General features: G+C 40.3%; 1 protein-coding gene across 1 annotated transcript in view; it reads left to right on the forward strand.

Annotated features, from left to right (window-relative positions):
* DOCK8 (dedicator of cytokinesis 8) overlaps positions 1 to 15,827 on the forward strand; it is a 95,766-nt gene extending 79,939 nt beyond the window's left edge. Inside the window, exons 40-48 of the mRNA XM_014965122.1 lie at positions 6,637 to 6,780; positions 7,711 to 7,842; positions 8,536 to 8,670; positions 9,183 to 9,272; positions 9,707 to 9,943; positions 10,580 to 10,723; positions 11,736 to 11,842; positions 12,736 to 12,903; positions 13,557 to 15,827. Of these exons, the coding sequence (XP_014820608.1) occupies positions 6,637 to 6,780; positions 7,711 to 7,842; positions 8,536 to 8,670; positions 9,183 to 9,272; positions 9,707 to 9,943; positions 10,580 to 10,723; positions 11,736 to 11,842; positions 12,736 to 12,903; positions 13,557 to 13,620 (1,221 nt within the window). The 3' untranslated portion in view covers positions 13,621 to 15,827. The remainder of the gene's footprint in view (positions 1 to 6,636; positions 6,781 to 7,710; positions 7,843 to 8,535; positions 8,671 to 9,182; positions 9,273 to 9,706; positions 9,944 to 10,579; positions 10,724 to 11,735; positions 11,843 to 12,735; positions 12,904 to 13,556) is intronic.
* Positions 15,828 to 19,762: the final 3,935 nt, after the last annotated feature.

A 19,762-nucleotide genomic window follows, 5' to 3' on the forward strand; every position in this document is an offset into this window, starting at 1 on the left:
TCCCAGGGTCTGACAGCTGGGATGGCCTGTTCTGGTATGTGTATTCCTTCTTGTGTTAAGCAGACTAGAAAAGGGGGAGGAAAAATTACAATCAATCACCACTCACAGTAGACTGTTCTGATGATTTATGCTTACTGATGAAAACTGGTACTTTAGTATCTGTCTGTGTCTAGCGTCTATTGCCAGCAGATGGATACTGTAATTTCTTGTTTGCTAAGTAGAACCCCTCTGTTATCACATGCCTTTTTCTAGGGCTGTTACTTATCAACTGTGACATATGCATCTTTCAAACATCTTTCTCATGATCTAGGTAATCCGTGCTACACAGTTCTTTTAGGCATCTCGTCCAATCCTTTGACTGTCCTCCAGTTACTAACCAACATGGTGAATGACACAATCACTATAGTCTATAGGCAGTCACATCAAAGTCAAATAAAAATGTCCCGTAAGTTCTTTAAGCCTAGGAAGTATTTCTCAGTTTATCTCTCCAAAGAGTCCACTGGTTCTTTTGGCATTGTTGAGATCTTTACTCAGTAATACATTGATCATTTCCAGCGAGTTTTCTTGGGTTTTGTTATTCACCCTTCTTTTCTACATCACATAGATGAAAGCATAACTTTTTGTTGCTAGAGTTAGACATTTTGAAATGTAGATATTTATACACAATTTTTCAGATTATGCGGGTTTGGTTACTCTTACCTGAACTGACTTCATGTGCAAATTCAGTGATCTTACAGCTTTTTTAAAAATAGGAATAGCTGAACCCTGAAAATATTCCCATGTCTTGATGTTTCCTCCTTTATTATTATTCTCTAAGACTAGTGAAGACCATTGTTCATTTACAGAGTGTTTGCTGCAATGATTATGAATCATTCCAACTAATTAGTGGAAATGTTTTGCGGAATCAGCTCAGAAGTTTTATAGGCTTCTACTGTTTGGGCATTATTACCTTTATGAGATTGTAATCTCTTTAAAAATATCAGCTTTCTATAGTCTGGTATTGATTCAGATTAATTACAATACCTTTAATTTTTCCTTAAGTAAAAAAAAAAAAAAGGTATTTCCATCACTTTGTCCTGGATGCAGGATGATAAACCAGGCACTATCTGCTCATCTTGTTTACTTTAAAAAATGTGGTCTCCAAAACGTATTGGCTCCTCTGGAACTCCCACACTTTTCTAAAATATATAGCAAGTCCATGGTCTCTGCCTGAATATCCTTTTGCTTAGCTCTTTTAAACTGTTGAGGGACACGTTTTATGGTCCAGCTGATTTTGAAATGGCTAACGCTAGAAGTTGGTACGTTCATCATCCCTTGATATAACCATACCATCTGTTGTTTCTTTTCCTTCAGAATAGTAAACATGAACATTATTGAATGACTTGGCACATTTTGCATTGAGTTTAGTATGTTGGGCATATTTGCAATTCCACCTTAGCAGTTAGGTGATGGACTAGTGTTATTCTTAAATTCCTTTACTCTTAAGATAGCTATATATACTCTTTTTCACAGAATCACAGGATCAAAGAATTATATGGGGTTGGAAGGGACCACTGGACATCATCTATTCCAACCCCTCTGCCAAAGCACATCCACCTAGAGTAGGTTGCACAGGAACTTGTCCAGGACGGTTTTGAATGTCTGCAGAGAAGGAGACTCCACCACCCCTCTGGGCAGCCTGTTCCAGTGCTCTGCCACCCTCAAAGTAATGAAATTCCTCCTCATGTTTAAATGGAACTTCTTATGTTCAAGTTTGTGGCTGTTACATCTTGTCCTGTCTTTGGGCACCACTGAAAAAAAGACTGGCCCCATCCTCTTTACACCCACCCTTTAAGTATTTATAGGCATTGATCAGATCCCCCCTCAGTCTTCTCCAGACTAAAAACCCCAAGTCCTTTAGCCTTTCCTCATAAGAAAGATGCTCCAAGCCCCTAATCATCTTTGTAGCCCTTTGCTGTACCTTCTCCAGCAGTTTCCTGTCCTTGAACTGGGGAGCCCAGAAGTGGACACACTACTCCAGATGTGGCCTCACCAGGGCAGAGTAGAGGGGCAGGATAACCTCCCTCGACCTGCTGGTCACACTCTTCCTGATGCACCCCAGGATGCCATTGGCCTTCTTGGCTACAGGGGCATATTTCTGGTTCATGGTCATCCTGTTGTCCACCAGGACTCCCAGGTCTTTTTCCTCAGAGCTGTTCTCCAGCAGGTCAGCCCCCAACCTCTACTGGTGCTTGGGGTTATTTCTCCCCAGGTGCAGCACCCTGCACTTGCCGCTGTTGAATTTCATCAGGTTCCTCTCTGTCCAAGTGTCCAGCCTGTCCAGGTCTCCTTGAATGGCAGCGCAGCCTTTTGGTGTATCAGCCACCCCTCCCAGTTTTGTATCATCAGCAAACTTGCTGAGGGTACATTCCATCCCTTCATCTGGGTCATGGATGAATATATTGAAGAGGACTGGACCCAGTACTGACCCCTGGGGAACCCCACTTGTTACAGACCTCCAACTAGATTCTGTGCCCCTAATAACAACCCTCTGAGCTCTGTCTTTCAGCCAGTTTTCAATCCACCTACTGTCTATTCATCTAACCCATACTTCTTAAGCTTATCTATGAGGATGCTGTGGGAGACTGTGTCAAAAGCCTTGCTGAAGTCAAGGTAGACAACATCCACCACTCTCCCCTCATCTATCCATCCAGTCATGCCATCATAGAAGGCTATTAGGGTAGTCTCACCTGATTTCACCTTGGTGAATCCGTCTTGACTACTTCTGATAGCTTTATTTTCCTCCATATGCTTTGAGATGATGCTCAGAACAAGCTGTTCCATCATCTTTCCAGGGATGGAGGTGAGGCTGACTGGCCTGTAGTTTCCCAGGTCCTCCTTCTTCCCATTTTTGAAGACTGGAGTGACGTTGGCTTTCCTCCAGTCCTTGGGCACTCACCTGTTCTCAAGGACCTTTTAAAGATGATGGAGAGCAGCCCAGCAACAATTTTTGCCAGCTCCCTCAGCACTCATAGGTGCATCCCATCAGGACCCATGGACTTGCAAATATCCAGTTTACTTAAGTGTTCTCTAACGTGATCTTCCTCAACCAAGGGGAAGTCTTCCTTTGTCCAGACTTCCTCTGTCACCTCCAAACTCTGGTACTCCTGATGACTGGCCTGAGCAGTAAAGGCTGAAGTAAAGAAAGAATTCAGCAACTCTGCCTTCTCTGCATCCTCTGCCACCATGGCACCTGTCTTATTCAACACCAGACCCACATTTTCTCTAGTTTTCCTTTTACCTCCAATATACTTGAAAAAAAAACCCCTTCTTGTTGACTTTGACATCCCTTGCTGATTTTAATTCCAAGGAGACTTTGGCTTTCCTTGTTTCATCCCTGCATACTCTAACAGCATTCTTGTAATCTTCCCAAGTGGTCAGTCCCTTCTGGCTAAGAAGCGGCCGGTCCCTTTTACTGGCTAAACTTCTGGCCATGGATTTATACTTCTGCAGTTTTGCATCCCTTATCAGTTTTGTGTACTTCCTAACTTTTAACTTGCATTCATTACTTCTACTTTTTACTTGTCTCCCTACTTGTTACATACTATCATCATTTAGATATAGGTGAAATCTGCGTTCCCTTCCAATGTCATCCTGTTCCCAAACTGCCTTGAAAGTTTATAATCTCACACACTTGACCCAATTTCTCCCAATTCCTCCTTCCAGTGCTCCCAGATTATGCAGATTATGCCATAACGGGTATATTTCAGAGAACTGAAGTCTATGCTACAAGGAACTAGGCAAGCAAAAACTTAGAAGTTTAAAGGGAACAAATCAATCTCTCTCATCAAAATGCTTGTGTAAATACATTTGCCAATGGAACAGTTGCTCCATAGGAGAGTGGTAATAAAATGCCTTAATGACCAGAAATCCAATTGCATAATTCTTTATCTGACAGCATAATTTTGAATTTCAGTTTGCTCAATAACAATAATTAACTATAATAACACTTTGCATTTTTACAAAGCCTTTCAAGAGAAGAGCTCTCATTCTTTACAAACAGGTTGGTGTTTTGTAGCACCTGTGACGATCTTATTTGGATGACCTTGATAAAAGAGAGGAACACTACTCACACTGTCTTGCCTGGAGTTCATTGACTCTTTCTGTGTCCGTTCCTTCATTTTGCTCAGATATGAAATTAATTAATATCAGTGATATACATTCACTTGTGGAATTTAGAGTGATAATAACATGTATTTAAAAAGATTATTCTGCATGAGCAGAAGTGTTATCTCCTTGTTAGAGATTAGTAAAATGAGGCAGCAAAGGATTAAATCAGTTGACCTAGGTCTTCTGCAACAACTTTGTTTGCATCCAGGAAACTGGTTATCAGTAGAGCAACATGTTTCCTTATACTGTGCTGGACAAAACCATATATGCTTCCCTCTGTGCAATCAAAACTATCTCAAATCAGAATGGGATCACCTTCAGTGAAATTCCCTTTGACCTTAATTTGTGTTTACACTGAATCCCTTTTGCAAGTGTTAAGGCAGTCTCAGAGTATGAATTGCGTATGAACTGACTTTAAAGCCACTTTATATTACCACAGACAAGGGATTAGTGTGTGTGTCTACCTGCTGTGTTAATTAGCACAGCGCTAATAATCTGGGCTCAGCAGTAGCCTAATTCAGCTGTGATGTTTTGGCTCTCTAGGTTGCAGGCTACTCTAGACATACCTAATATGGCAATAAGGGCTGGGGATCACAGTAAAGCCCATCAGGTTTGCACAGGTGTCTATTTCCTTAAAGAAAACTAGTCTTGTGAGGTCCAAAGTAATTGCCAGAGATATGCATGGTAACTTGTGTATTGCCTTTAAGGGACATATAGTATTCCTCAATATGAGAGGCAGATCAAAGCAAAAGGGGGATGAGTCATGTCCACTTTGTGAAAGATCATGGAAGCACCAGGAATATGTCATGAGGGCTCTCTCCTACTACAGTGCGTGGACTGTAAAACATGGAAATACATGCCTGACATTAGTTATTACAGGTTTAAAGGCTAAGAAGAGATAATTGGTATCTGACTTTCTTGGTTACTTTCAAAATAAATAACTTCTCTGGACTTTTTTCCCTTTGCTACAAAAAGAAAAAAAAGCTACCAAAGGCCACATGCCTTTCTGTGAAAACAGTCCTCAATGGTTACTGTTTAAAAAGGAAAAACCAGAAATTGAGCCGCAGCATGGGTTGCAGAGAGTTGCCCTGGGTATGTACCAAGGAGGCTAACTCTGGTTGAAATCATTATCTTCAATAAGCCTAGTAGGTAAAAAGTGGCATGGGTGTGCTAAAACATGCTGCAGTTTTCCCTCTGGATGAAATTCAGACATAGTCTTAATTCCTGCAAACGTCCTGAGCTTTGTGCTCACCCTTCCAGCGGAGCTGACGTGGTGCGCAGACCAGGCACTGTGATGGCAGCATGGCTAGAGTAAATTTCACCCATGGAGGAATAAATACATCCACAAAGCCCAGGCACTGTGATGGCAGCATGGCTAGAGTAAATTTCACCCATGGAGAAATAAATACATCCACAAAGCCCAAGGGGGAAAGTCCTGTGTTGCTAGTGATGTGGGGTGCCAATTCGTTATCTGAAATGTGATCAATAGTAACAGCTCTCAGTGTCTCTGCCATTTTATAAAGATGTCTTTAAGGACTCAGCTAGCTAGCCAGCTGGCATCTATCCTGCACGCAGACAGATTGTCATTGCCAGTTTCTGCTGAAGTGAGACACTATGACACTAATTTAAGTCCTTTTAATTACTAGCAAATCGAAGCTTAGAATTTCTGCTGCTGTTGAAAGTTACATATGCTAGTTCCATACCGCATGTACACATATTTTAATGTTCATTTACATGTATTTTTCCATATTATAAAAATTTTAATGTTAACTCTACCCAGCATCATTTATGCAAAAGGATCCTGAAGAACTGGAGATGTGTTATTTCATGGTCTAGAATCTTAAGGAGTGACTGACATTGTGTACTTTATCTAGTTTTATTTAAACACGCAATAAGATCAATAACTTTAACAAGAAATTGAAAAAATACTGTGGGATCAAGGTGTAATATGGCAGAGTCTGAAAAGAGAAGCAGCATTCAATTATTGGAGTTTTTAAAGCAATGTTGTCTATGTCCTAGCTCTCCTCTTCTTGCAAAAGTCAAATCAACAACTTGAAAGTTCAACTTCTTCAAGATGGTGGCAGGAGGTCTGGGGTGCAGCTTGGAATTTCCCACCCCCAGGTGCCAGCAGTGGGAAGAACATTTTGGTTGTGACCCCTCTGGCTGGGAGGTGGGGCTCATTGCAGCTTCATGGACATCCAGCCACCAGAGAGAGGCCCCTTTGCAACCTACAGGTGTCTGCCTTTTAAGCCTGGGGTGAGAATGAAAGTTTAGGATTTTTGTAGCAAAACTCCTGATCTGCCATCTGCAGAGATTTATGATGTGACATTCACTTCTAAATGGAATTTAACTGTGTATCCCCTGGCTGCACTTGTATAATCTCATTCTTCTTCCTGTCATATAAATATGTTGAAACTGTTTCTGCCTCAATATCCGTGATAGACTTTTGATCTAGGTTTCTGATTTCTGTGCTCTGATGTACTTTAGAACATTTCATCCAATGCACTGGAGGAATCTGCTATTTCAGATGATGTTTTGTCTCCAGATGAAGATGGTATATGTTCTGGGAGGTATTTCTCAGAAAGTGGCCTCGTAGGGCTGCTGGAACAAGCTGCAGAGCTCTTCAGCACGGTGAGTGAGGGCCAAAATCACAGGAAGATGGAGTGGTGCTGTCTGGGCCAGATCTGTATCTTACTTTACTGTGCATAAGGAAACAAAGGCTTACTGCTAAATCAGGCCTGTGAAAACTGTAAAAAACAAGAGGCAGAAACACATCTTATGGCTGACATAAGATACATCTTATGGCTGACCCAGCCCTGCCTCTGCCAGGTTGGCTAAGCTAGGTTTTTCAGGTAGCTTAGCTGAGCCATATAGCCACCTCTACTGTGCAGACTACAGGCAGCATCAGCAGAAAGTGATCATACCAGGCATGAAACAAGCCCTTTAGTTGGTATTTTCATGGGATAGTACATTATTTTAAAAAAAAAATATAAAAAAGTCTTGCTATCTTGCTTAAACTATGGATTTTAGAAAACCCATAAGATTTAGTTCTATGCTTTTACACACAGCATACAGCCACCAGCCTCATAATCTACACTTACCATGTAAAGAGTCATGATGTTAATACTCAAGTAGCTCATCATATTGTTGTAGTGCTAAAGAGGATATATGGTTTAGCACCTCTGAAGATATCATTTGGGTTCTTGTGTCCAGATGCAACTCTGGTTGCCCTGAACGATACATGTTATACATGTATAGTTTTTTTCTAGCCCCTAAGTAGAAACCATGTGCTTTACGTGGGAATGTAGGCTTGAAAGCCCAATAGATCAGAGATCCAAATTAGATCTAATTTGTTGTTTGCAGCTCAGAACTATTCATTTGCTATTAGTAGTTTTTAGAAAGCTAGAAAAAGCAACATAGCAGATTAAAAAATGAATCCCATAAATCCCCTTTTCAGCCAGGCCATTTATGGAGATCTAGTTTATTTTCAGGGTGCATGAGGACTAACTTCTTTTCTTCTATTATTTTTCTTTTTTTTTTTTTTTTCTCTTTTATCCCAAGGGGGGATTGTATGAAACTGTGAACGAGGTGTACAAAATTGTCATCCCCATACTGGAAGCACATCGAGACTTCAGGAAGCTTACCTTGACACACAGCAAGCTGCAGAAGGCCTTTGACAGCATTATTAATAAGGTAGTCTTGAGGCAAAGCACAGCTAGCAAGACACATTGCTGGGCTGCACTTTTTGTAAAAGACTGGTGACAATAAAAATGTTTATGTGAAATAGATCCATTTCTTTTTTCTAACAAAAGCTTCCATCTGCTTTGGCCTACTTAAAAAGGATAGTCTACAGTGACAAGAGGCTCTGTCCTCTCTGTAGGAAAAAGCAGAGATGAATATAAAACTCATTTGAAGTTACAGAAAAATAGCTGAACAAGTCAAACTTAGAATGAAAATATGCATGATTCCACCTGGCCACATCTATTTAAGAAAAAGGACTTCCTTGTCAGTTAACTAGTGCTCTTAGTTATAAACAGAAGAAATACAAAAGCCTGGCTAAATTCTCAGCACTCACACTGCCCCTTTTCTTCTCTTTCACCAGAAGAATCTTATTGCTAAGTCTAGTCAGTTTCAAATTCTTACCAATTTTCATTGCAAAATTTTAATTTTGTTAATGTGTATCCAATGGAATTAAAAAATAGTAAGTTACTTTGTTTTGCAGAAGTCACTTCATGATTAACCTAAATTTTACGTCTCCGAAATAGGGAAAAAGTAGGATTAGTGAGTTTTTCTTATCTCTCAATCAGGGAAAAAAGGCATCCAAATACTACAACATTGACATTAAAAAAAAGTAATTATAAATTTCCTCTTTCATTTATCAATTAGGGTCAAAAGCGAATGTTTGGAACTTACTTCCGTGTTGGTTTCTATGGATCCAAATTTGGGGACTTGGATGAACAGGAATTTGTTTATAAGGAGCCTGCAATTACCAAACTTCCTGAGATTTCTCACAGATTAGAGGTAAAGAAAAAAACATTGTGTTAATGTGATCTCTAATGTTATGTTATACTTTCTAATGAACCCACACAGTTCTAATAGTATTATTGCTATATAGAAATCAGTAACAAAGTGATTTGTACCACACTTTATTTTCTTTGTGTATATCCTTTCCATTGTAGCCCTGTTTACAACAGAATGATGAAAGTAATCGATCTTCTTGGGGCCACATCTCTTACGGGCAGGCCTGTAATATATTCAATTAACTCAATTTGATCAGTCCAGATATATGCTTTGGCATCTTTTCAGCTCTTTCATGCTTCTCTTTTGATCACTTTACCTTGAGTTCTGCTTTTTTGTAAGCAGTTCACACTGATCTTCATTGAACATGCCTTACCCTGGCCAGCTGTGATTCATGAAGCATTATACTGACTGTACAGATTCCAGAAATTGTCATGGTTTCTCCTTTCTCCTAGAGGCATATAGATCATTAGCAGTGCATTAAGGACACTCTGATAATTCTGTTTCCTTTCCAGGGATTTTATGGCCAGTGTTTTGGGGAGGATGCTGTGGAAGTGATTAAGGACTCTGCTCCTGTAGACAAAAGAAAGCTGGATCCCAACAAGGTAGGGAAAGTCCTACTGGGAGTGTTGAATGCTTTATCACAGTAGAGAAATGAAGAAAGGGGGATGCCCCTGAAACTTTTCTGCTCAAACATTAAGGCACAAAAAAAATTCCTAATTTGACTGTTTGTCTGTGCCCAGGGATATCCTTAAAGGTTCTGAGAAAGGCTTGTTTTGGTAACTTGTCACAGAGTGTGGAAATTAGAAGTTCTGAGCTGGTCCCTGCTGTGGCTCTGATCCCACAGGTTAAGCTGTACCCTTCCTGGAGGCAAGTTTTGTCAGCTCTGAAGAAGAGAAGTAGCCCAAAAAGATTTGCAGCTCTGTGCTCTTTTAGACCATGCTCAGCCAACGTGAACTATAGGATATTTCTCATATATCATTCTTTTTGTATTTCTTGGGTTGTAAAGTACTGTAATGGTTGTTCTCTCTTTTCTCAGGCATACATACAAATTACTTTTGTGGAGCCATATTTTGATGAGTATGAGATGAAAGACAGAGTAACTTATTTTGAGAAGAACTTCAACCTCTGTCGGTTCATGTACACTACGCCTTTCACCATGGATGGGCGCCCCAGAGGAGAACTTAGTGAGCAATACAAGAGGAATACCATCCTAACCACAATGCATGCTTTCCCCTACATCAAAACTAGAATCAACGTCATTCACAAAGAAGAGGTAATTGCATTTCAAGGACAGATCTAATTTCTCAAGGGCTGAGGGAGTTTCTGGGTGAGAAGAGTTTCAAATTCTATGCTTGGCAGAAAAAAAGGAGGCTGAATTTCTCAGACATGTTACTCTCATAATAGGAATGGCATAGAATGGGTAAACAAATGCAAGATGGGGTTTTACTATGGAAAAAAGAGGATAGTGAGTGTATGTTCTTTTTTTGACCTGTCAGTAGTAATGCTGTGTAGGAGGATGTGTGGAGCTGTATTTATGGCTGTACTTCTAACTGATAAAGTGCAGTCAAAGCACTAAATTGGGCTCTGAGCTGGTTTAGAGACAGGGAAGCTTTATTGAGATAGAAAGTGCAAAACCATTTCAGACATGAAGTCAGTAACTTATAATAATAATGAATTTATGCAAACAGGGAGTCAGATCCACATCCTATTCTTGGAAATGATAAGGTGTCAAAGAGCTTTGGATCAGATGCAGCATCTACCAAGATGACATTTAGATTAAACTGTCTTCCTGGGTTTCACAACTGCTGCTTTTGGCACAGGATAATGATAGTGGTGTTGCCAGATTTAAAACAGGTCAACTGCATGCATGATTCAGGTAATGAAGCATCTTTTCTTCCATTTCTATTAGTTTATTTTAACTCCAATTGAAGTTGCTATTGAAGACATGCGGAAAAAAACACAGGAACTAACTGCAGCCACCAACCAAGAACCACCGGATGCCAAAATGCTCCAGATGGTTTTGCAGGGCTCAGTTGGAGCCACTGTGAATCAGGTAAGGTATCCAAATAAGCCAGATGAAAGGTTTCTGCATACTTTTCTCATTGTGCACTCTTTTCATTCTCATCTCTTACACTGGAAGAAGTACATACAGTCACACACATTAAGTCATAATGTGCATTTCATCCCTTGATATTTAGTCATTGTATGCTGTTCATTAGGTATACTTTTGGTAAAAGTGCCCATGGAAGTGCTTGATTGTAGGTGCCTTGTGGCACCTGGGCACCTTGTGGCCCTGGGAGCCTTGTGGATGCATCCAAGGATTTTCCATTTCTAGCATGCTAGCCATCTCAGCCATTTTGTTCACTCCATGTGTATCCTTGGGGAATGAGAGTATAATAACAATTCTGCTGTGAGACCACCACAAACTCACAGTTCCACAGAAAACATGTGAAGTCAAGACCTAAGCGGCCCAAAATAAAGTTGAGATGCAATAATTATAACATAAATATGCCTGCTACCAAAAAAGGCAATTAAAAAAAAATTAAAGAATGAAGGCAAAACTGAGAGAAAACTTAGCATTATCCACTATTTCACAGAGCTTGTTTTCTTTGCTGAAAGCCTAAATACTCCCAGTTTCTCCAGATTCTTCATCAACCAAAGCTTCTAGTCTGAAGTAACATATTGCTGCGTGGTCCTTTTCTGCACTGGTCTTATTTAACTGCCCTGGGGTCTTGTAATGCCACAAATAGGAGCTGTTTTTCTCTCATGTAACCAGGGTTGGCAGTAGGGCTATCCCACCTCTTCCCTGCTGAGTAGAATTTGTCTGTTACCTTTTTTGTGGGGCTGGAGGGGAAGTGGAAATAGGAGAGGATAAAATATGTCGGGCAAAAACTCTGCTTGACAAAGGAAGTATCAAGCGGAAAAAAGGAGCAGCCCCCCCCCATGCTGTTATGGTGACTTTTCTTTTATAACTTCTGCTCAAGAAATAACAGCTTAACCAAACGTGTAGTCTCTTTCCAGCCTAAGCCCGTGTTCTTGACATTTTCCTGTGTTGTTCCTACAAGGGACCGCTAGAGGTAGCGCAAGTGTTCCTGGCTGAAATTCCAGCAGACCCCAAACTTTATCGACATCACAACAAGCTGAGGTTGTGCTTCAAAGAGTTTATAATGAGGTCAGTAAAACAAAATTGAAATGCTGAACTGAATTAATAAAGACAATAATCGCAATAATGCAACGATAATATGACTGTGTAATTAATTATGCAAGTTACCGTCATAAATCCTGACATCTCGTACTTTAGACTCTTAGTTCAGACTCGTATCTGCTCATGATCAATGCTTTGGTAGGCTTTGCATCCCAAATGGGGGGAAATTTTAACTCTTCAAACCAATTGTGTAGAAATTAGGATCTTCCATTTGTTTTATCTTTTGACGCTTTACAGAAATCAAGCATTTCACATTATTGCCTTGATTTTCCTTTTAATAAAATGTCATTTTTCTGTAGGAAGCTGTTCATAAAAAGACATTTGACCCTATCTATCTATCTATCTATCTATCTATCTATCTATCTATCTATCTATCTATCAAGCAGACACATTGGTAGTGGTAGCCACATATGGCTTTTGCTTTAGATATGTTTGTAAATCTTAACAAGCATACTCACATAGCAAGATATTCCTCTCCTTAGCCCAAAAAAGCGCATAATTGCTGAAGGATAAGTTTGAGTTCAATAAAAATGAGCCTTATGCAGAAGATACAGCTTCTACTCTATGCTATTGTGATTGCATCTGTTTACAGTAAGTAGGAAGGTAGCTCAGTATTCTGCAATCAATTTTTTTTTTATTAGCATTTCTAATGTCTTAAAAATATCACCTCAATTTGTGTACTTAGAAAAGACAGAGGTTTCTTAGAAATTCATTATCACCTTGGAATTGAGAAATTATTACAGGAATACCTAGCCCAGAGGAAATGGATCTTGGCCATTCAGATTACCTAACACAAAGTTAATGAGTTTAACAGAAGTAGGTGATCCATGTTAAGTCTTTTTTTCTTTTCTTTTGCCTAGGTGCGGTGAAGCAGTGGAGAAAAACAAGCGCCTTATTACTGCTGACCAGCGAGAATATCAGCTGGAGCTCAAAAAGAACTACGGGAAGCTGAAGGAGAACCTTAGGCCCATGATTGAGAGGAAGATCCCTGAGCTGTACAAACCTGTAGTGAAGGTCCATAGCACAAGGTACAGTTAGGACAGGGTTACGTGTTGTAGCTATAGAAAAAGATGCCATTTTTGCAAGAAAGAAAGGCACTTTTACTGGCAGCTAAAAACAGGCCATAATATACAGTGCCAACTTCATACTTGATTAAAGAAGTCTACTGACTTCCACTGGTCATGTAGTCCACTGGAATGTAGTATTAACTGTGTCTCAAGCTGCTCATTCCTGGGGTAAAGGGTTTATGTTGTTTTAACACATTGTTAGAGGAGACTTCCCTCTGCCCTAATGAAAAGATATTGGAAACTTCTTGCCATTTCCTCAACGTTTGAAGGCAGGAAGGAGGTAGAACAGGTATAAGTTTGTTTTGAACACAGGGCACTATGTGGTGTTAGCCAACATGAGGTAAGCATGATCCTTTCACTCCCAGGTAACATAATACACTTTAGTCCCATGTCTGGGACAAGAAAGTCTTAGTTCTTTGCTTATCAATATATGCTTCTTCACACTGCCATTGTGTTCAGTGTGGGGTGGGAGCAAAAGAAGGAATATGCCCCTGGCCTGCAAACACGTAACATGTTTCAGCTGATGATTTGCCAGCTGTTACTTTTCACATGGCAGGTATTTCTTGGATTCTTTTTAATTTTCCAACTTTATTTATGTATCCATTTCATTTCAGGGAATCTTTTCGAAACCACAGTTTTAGGAAATACGATGCCCAGACTTCTTCACAAAGTACCTAAGGACCAGCTGCTTTGACCAAGGAAGAGCTTCAAGCTGCAAGCCAGGAGTGATGGGGATTTCAGCATCTATAAAATCAGATATCTTTCACAGGACAGCATGTGCGCTTTGTGGACAGCATGCAGAACAGCATTTAGATTGCACTGAACACAAACTGGGGGATGACTCTTAATCAGCCATATCGCATGAGGGCTTGGGAAGAAGGGGGTGCTTTTTAGATACTTTTACATTTATGGTAAAATAATCACATAATACAGAGGAGTGGACCATTAGAGTGGTCAGTGGCCTATGAGGTCAGTCACCAGTAGCTAACACACAACTCTGTGTAGTTTGGGTGAGGTGTTCTGTGAAGCCAAACAGCGTGTTTCAGGGACACTGACAAATTATGTCTATTTATGGTCCTTTTCCAAGACAGCATTTATTCATGTGCTTTTGGCAATACAGCACATTCTGCAAGTTAATCACGTGTTTAAATGCTGTCTTAATTAGGGGAGACATGGTAACCTCCTCAGTGTTCCTGGAGCTGCAGAAAAAATAATTTCCTCAGTCAGTTTCTGTCACCAATTTCTATCACGGTCCTTAACTGCAGGGAGAGTTCTGCACAAGTTTTCTTAACCAAAGCTTGGAAAGCAAGAAGTAGCTACAAATAATTCTTATAGATCTTCTAATGTTTTTTTTTAACTATAGACTTGACATGCAGTTGGATTTCTTAATAATCAGTGTCATGTTTAGCAGAGCTAACAAGTAATAGTTTAAAAAGAAGACGCTAAGCTACAAGTGATTCTTTTCCTATACAATGCTCTTATGTAAATAACCTTATCCAAAATTAACTACAGAAGCGCGCAGTGGGGATTTCCCACAAAGCACTTCACTCAGGCTTTACTGCATCTTAAGAGAAATTAGCACATAATTTATAATACCTAATACTTAGTTTTTTTCTGAACCCTGAGGAAACATTGTACTAAATAATCTTTACAGCACTTTTTGAAGTAAGGAAGTAATACTACAATTTTGCAGATGGGGATGTAGAGCGAGAGATCAGGACTTTGGTATTAATTCAGTGAGTCAGTGGCAGAGCCACAGTTTGTATTGTGACCATGCTTACCATGTAATGTTTGTATTTTGAAACAAAGATCGATGAAAGCATCTTTCAATATTACTTACTTCCTTCTACCTTTTCAGGGTTTTGGAAATTACAGTTTAATGCTGATTCAATTAACCAATCCCATTTGTCCAAATACATAATTTAGTGTCCAAATTAAATGAAACAATGGAATTACATTTTTCTTTGTACTTCATTTTAGAAAATTACAGTGAACTTTCTCAGAACTGATGCCATGTGTTTTTAAATGCAAAGACTCTTTGCTTTGGAAGTATAAAGGAGAATGAGGCTGCCTCTGTTAGTGGAAACATTTTGACTTTTTATGGTCAACTGCAGCCTTGCTATTTGATAATATGAATTTTCCCAGCACTTCATTGACATCTGAGCAAGTCAGATTTTGCATGTGCTATGTAGAATGTTCACAGGGATGATCCAACAAGATGAGATGTGGAAATCAGTGAAATAAACCCTTTACTTACACAGCACTTGGAGCGCAAGAAAGCACTTCCCTCCTCATTCATAGTATTGTTAAATGCAATAATTAGGAATAATTGCTCTGTCAAATGCAAAAAGCTCAAAGCAAAAGATGCCTCTGCAAAGCGGCTTCCCTGTATTCAAGTTACTTTGAAACAGTTATAAGTTGAAAAGATGATTAATTTCCCAAAGCTTTGAAGCTATGAGATCTCTGCCTATCAGCACCTAGCCCGTTACCTGTTGTTTTTAACAGCCTGTTCAGGCGGAAGGTCAGCATACTGTCATCTTTCAAACCCATAATCCAGCCTCATTGTTTACAAGATGCTTATCCTTTACAGCCTAAATAACAAAAACCTCAGGTAAACAAAAACCTGCTACAGGTATGCAATATACGGGTAAAACTAATGAAGTGTTTCCTGATTTGTGGTCCTTGAACTCAAACAATACTCAAGATACCATGAATACTGAAGGACTTTTAACTTAGATTTTACAAGCTGAGCACCCCTCAACCCATTGGCCAGTCTTGCCCCCAGTTTGTGGCTCATGTTGTCCCTTCCACAAATGAAACGTGGTTTGTACATTTCTTTCAAGAATTGAACTGCGTGTATTTTCTGTTATGATATTCATTTTGCAATAAAGTGACTGTTTCACAGGATGTTCAGAAGTGCCTTTGCGTTGCACCTTATACCTCAATGGAAAAAAACCTTCAGTAGGAACAACCTTTCTTTGTAGAAGCATCATTCAATGGGAAATACAAAGATTTGGGCAGGGGAGGTGGTGGTCTGTTCTTTAGGATAAATTGTGTGTGTTGGAGGGGTAACAACAACTTGCTTCCTAATTTATTTTTTCATCCAGTGTGCATGAAAAATGGCAGTGGGAAGCTGAGTGACAGAAGTGCCCTCCTTTCTTCCTCTGATGTGTCGGCATAGAGCAGAAACATGCCTGATTCTTGAATGACGCGCCGTCTGAACGACCCAAAACTAGGGAGAGTTGCGTGTGTCCACACTAGTGTGTCCACACTAGTTCCATCCAGGGCTAAACTATTACATGGGGGAGCCAGCCAGCGAGGCACAGAACTACACCCACCCTGGTCCTGAGATTCCCGCGGGTGTCTCGGCTGGGAGTTTTCCATAGCTCTGAATTTCACTGAATTTTCTAGAGTTGGAAGGGACCATAGAGATCATCTAGTCCAACTCCCCTGCTGAAGCAGGATTGCCTAGAGCTTGTCAGAGCATGTTACTCAGGACTGCATCCAGGCTGGTCTTGAAAATCTCCAAAGAAGGGGACTCCACACCCTCCCTGGGCAGCCTGTTCCAGGGCTCTGTCACCCTCACCGTGAAGAAGTTTTTCCTCATATTTGAGTGTAACCTCTATGTTCCAACTTGTGCCCGTTGCCCCTCACCCTCTCACTGGGAACCACTGAAAAGAGTCTGGCTCCCTCCTCCTTCAAACCACCCTTGAGATACTTATAGGCATTGATAAGGTCTCCCCTCAGCCTTCTCTTCTCCAGACTAAAGAGTGCCAGCTCTCTCAGTCTTTCTTCATAATGGAGATGAAGTTCAACAAGGACAAGAGTAAGGACTTGAACCTGGAAAACATAATCCAGGAGTGCAGCACAGGCTGAGATCTACCCACCTGGGGAGCGGCTCTGTGGAAAGGTACCTGAAGGTCAACATGAGTGAACAGTGCACTGCTGCAGCAAAGAAAGACAACGTGATGCTGGGTTGCATCAACAAGGGCATCACCAGCAGAGATAAGGAAGTCAGTATCTCACTCTACACAGCACTCAGCAGAGCACACCTGGAATACGGTGTTCAGTTTTGGTCCCTGCTATGAACAGCCCTGGACAAGCCAGAGAGGGTCTAAACAACGGCCACCAAGATGCCCAAAGGACTGTGGAGCCTGCCGTATGAGGAAAGGCTGAGAGGACTGGCTTTGTTCAGCATTGAGAAAAGAAGGCTTAGGGGAGACCTTTTCATCATGTTCCAGTATTTAAAGGGTGGCTATGAAGAAGATGGAGACTCCTTTTTTACAAGGAGTCACGTGGAAAAGACAAGGGGTAACGGGTACAAGTTACTCCTGGGGAGATTGTCGTCACACACAAGAGGAAAATTATTCACAATGAGAACAATCAGCCCTTGGCATAATCTCCCCAGGAAATTGGTGGGATTCCCCAGCCTTGGACACTGTTAAATTTCAGCTGGACAGGGTGCTGGGCCAACTTGTCCAGGCTGTGCTTTTGCCAAGAAAGGTTGGACCAGATGATCCCTGAGCTCCCCTCCAACCTGGTATTCTATGATTCTATGATTTCTCTCTGGAAGCTGAAAGCTTCCTTGTTAGGTTTCCCACCAACATGAAGACTTGGGAAAATGAAAGCAAACGTCTTAATTTCTGTTTGTTTGTTTGCTTTTCCTTTTTGTTGGTTTGAAGTATCATCATCTCAAATATCTCAAAAAGAGGAATTAAAGCTGGGCGGACAGCCTGACATAGAGCAAGCCAGGACCCTCTAAGGTGTTATAATCTCTCAAAGCAATGCTTTTTTATGAAAATTAAGTACACGATAAGAGTGTTTTACTGTGTTTTACTGCACTATGGTGCTGCTGCCTTCTGGTACAGGAACACATGCAAGGAGTGTTCACCGGGTGTTCCCATTAGTGATTAACTTGGGAGCAGAGTAACTTGTGGAGCAGCTCGACTGGCTATGTTTTAACCATCTTTTAAAACAGTTAAAGTGATTAAAAAATAATCAACTGGTCTTGATAAGTCATCTCAGGTTGGGTAATGCTCCGGTCTAATCAGTGCACTGAAAGGAGAAGGGGCCCCTATGAAAAAGCCCATTTTGATTACATGAATAAATGCAATGCATGCTCACAGTAGAGCTCAATTAGTGTTTGGGAAGGTAACAGTAAAATCTGGCATTGATTGAGTGCTTGACGTCATGAATCGAATATATTTCTGTGCCTCTGCATGTCCTCAGTGAGGGACTGTTTTAAATGAAGAGTTTTTATTCAAAAACTGACTGTTTTCCAAGAGTTCAAGAATTTAAATACTAACCTCAATGAAGTTTTTTTGCAAACAATGTACTCACTCAATATTGCTCTGTAAAAAACCCTTGAAAACATCAAACTAAATGTTTAGCTGATCAAAACAAACAAACTGAAAACCCAAAGACCCTCAGTAGTAGTTTTCTATTATTAGTTTAAGAAGCCTTGAAAGCTGTAACATTTTGTGCTGCTTGTCTGTTCTAAGCAATCTGTTGCTTTGCACCCTTCAAAACAGAACTTTCCCATTAGGGGAAAAAAAAAAACCACAAAGTTAAATTCTACTTTTTTTTAAAAAAATTAATTTTCCCAAATGAATTTACACAGCATACGCTGTGGTGTCCAGAGCCAAGCGTGCATTTAGTCCCAATTACTGCACAGATGCACTATTTATAAGCTATATACCTTCCCAATGGAAGCAGTTGTGAGAGGAAAAATTGGTATATATTTGTTTAAATCCCACATGTACAGAATGAGAAGATATCTAAATGTGAATGTAAATGCTCGAAATCATTACACACTTCTTTTTTCCTATACATACAAAAGTGATTTTATATTCCTGTCTATCTGTGGATCAAATGCCTCTTTTAAAACTATTTCTTTTTACAGGAATAAGGTTTTTCCCTATCTGCCTCTATTCATGGAACAATTCTAAAAATATATTGGATGCCTACAAGGACTGGTGAAACCCAAATTACAAAGAAAGTTAAACTCTAATAACCAAAGGGTCAAGGTATTTCAGTTGGATGTCAGGACGATGATGCTATTTAACAAACACCTGTAAAACAATTGGAAGGGAAGATTTGCTGCCACACATTTCTGACTTTCCCAAATGGGAACATCTGTACAAATTTCGGTTCCCCAAGAGCTCCATGAAAAAAAAAACCAAACAACCCCAAAACTGAAATAAACAAGCATAGCATTGCTGATAGATGTAGAGCCAGAAAAACTAAATCAACAAGTGTTTCTGGACTTAATAAATGGAGAAGAAAGGAGGTAGGCACAAAACCATATGCTTTCCTGTGTTTGCAGCTCAGCTTTAAGAGAAAAGAACAATCCCTTCTCAGCTATCAGAGAACAGTTGGGAACGTTCCCAAAGGAACCAAAGTGTTCCTTCTTGAGTTAAGGCATAAAATCCTGTGCTCAAACCTAAACCTTTGGGGTGGCATTTTTCCTGGGAGGGGAAGGGGAAAGGGAAGGGATTGCCAGCAAGAACAGTTTTACAAAAATTAAGCTGCTAGTGCTGCCTCAGAGGTTGGAGATTTCTCAGCAGCCTGGAAGGATGCCATTTTCACTGTAATTTTATGCTGCTGGCTTTTAAAATTGGGAGAATAATATTAAATGCACAGGGTCTAAAAGATTTCAAAGAGGTTGGCTTATTCAACCATTGATTAAATTAAGAAGAACAAAACTCTTGTAATCTTGTGGCAGGTTAAAGAGAATGAAAACCAGTCCTCCGTGGCTGCGTAGAAAGGATTGCTCAGCTCAGGTTGGAGAGAAACCCAGTTGCCCCCAAGGCCTGCTGCA

This window comes from Calidris pugnax, unplaced genomic scaffold (assembly GCF_001431845.1).
Source record: "Calidris pugnax isolate Ruff unplaced genomic scaffold, ASM143184v1 scaffold273, whole genome shotgun sequence".
NCBI classification, from domain to species: Eukaryota; Metazoa; Chordata; class Aves; order Charadriiformes; family Scolopacidae; genus Calidris; species Calidris pugnax.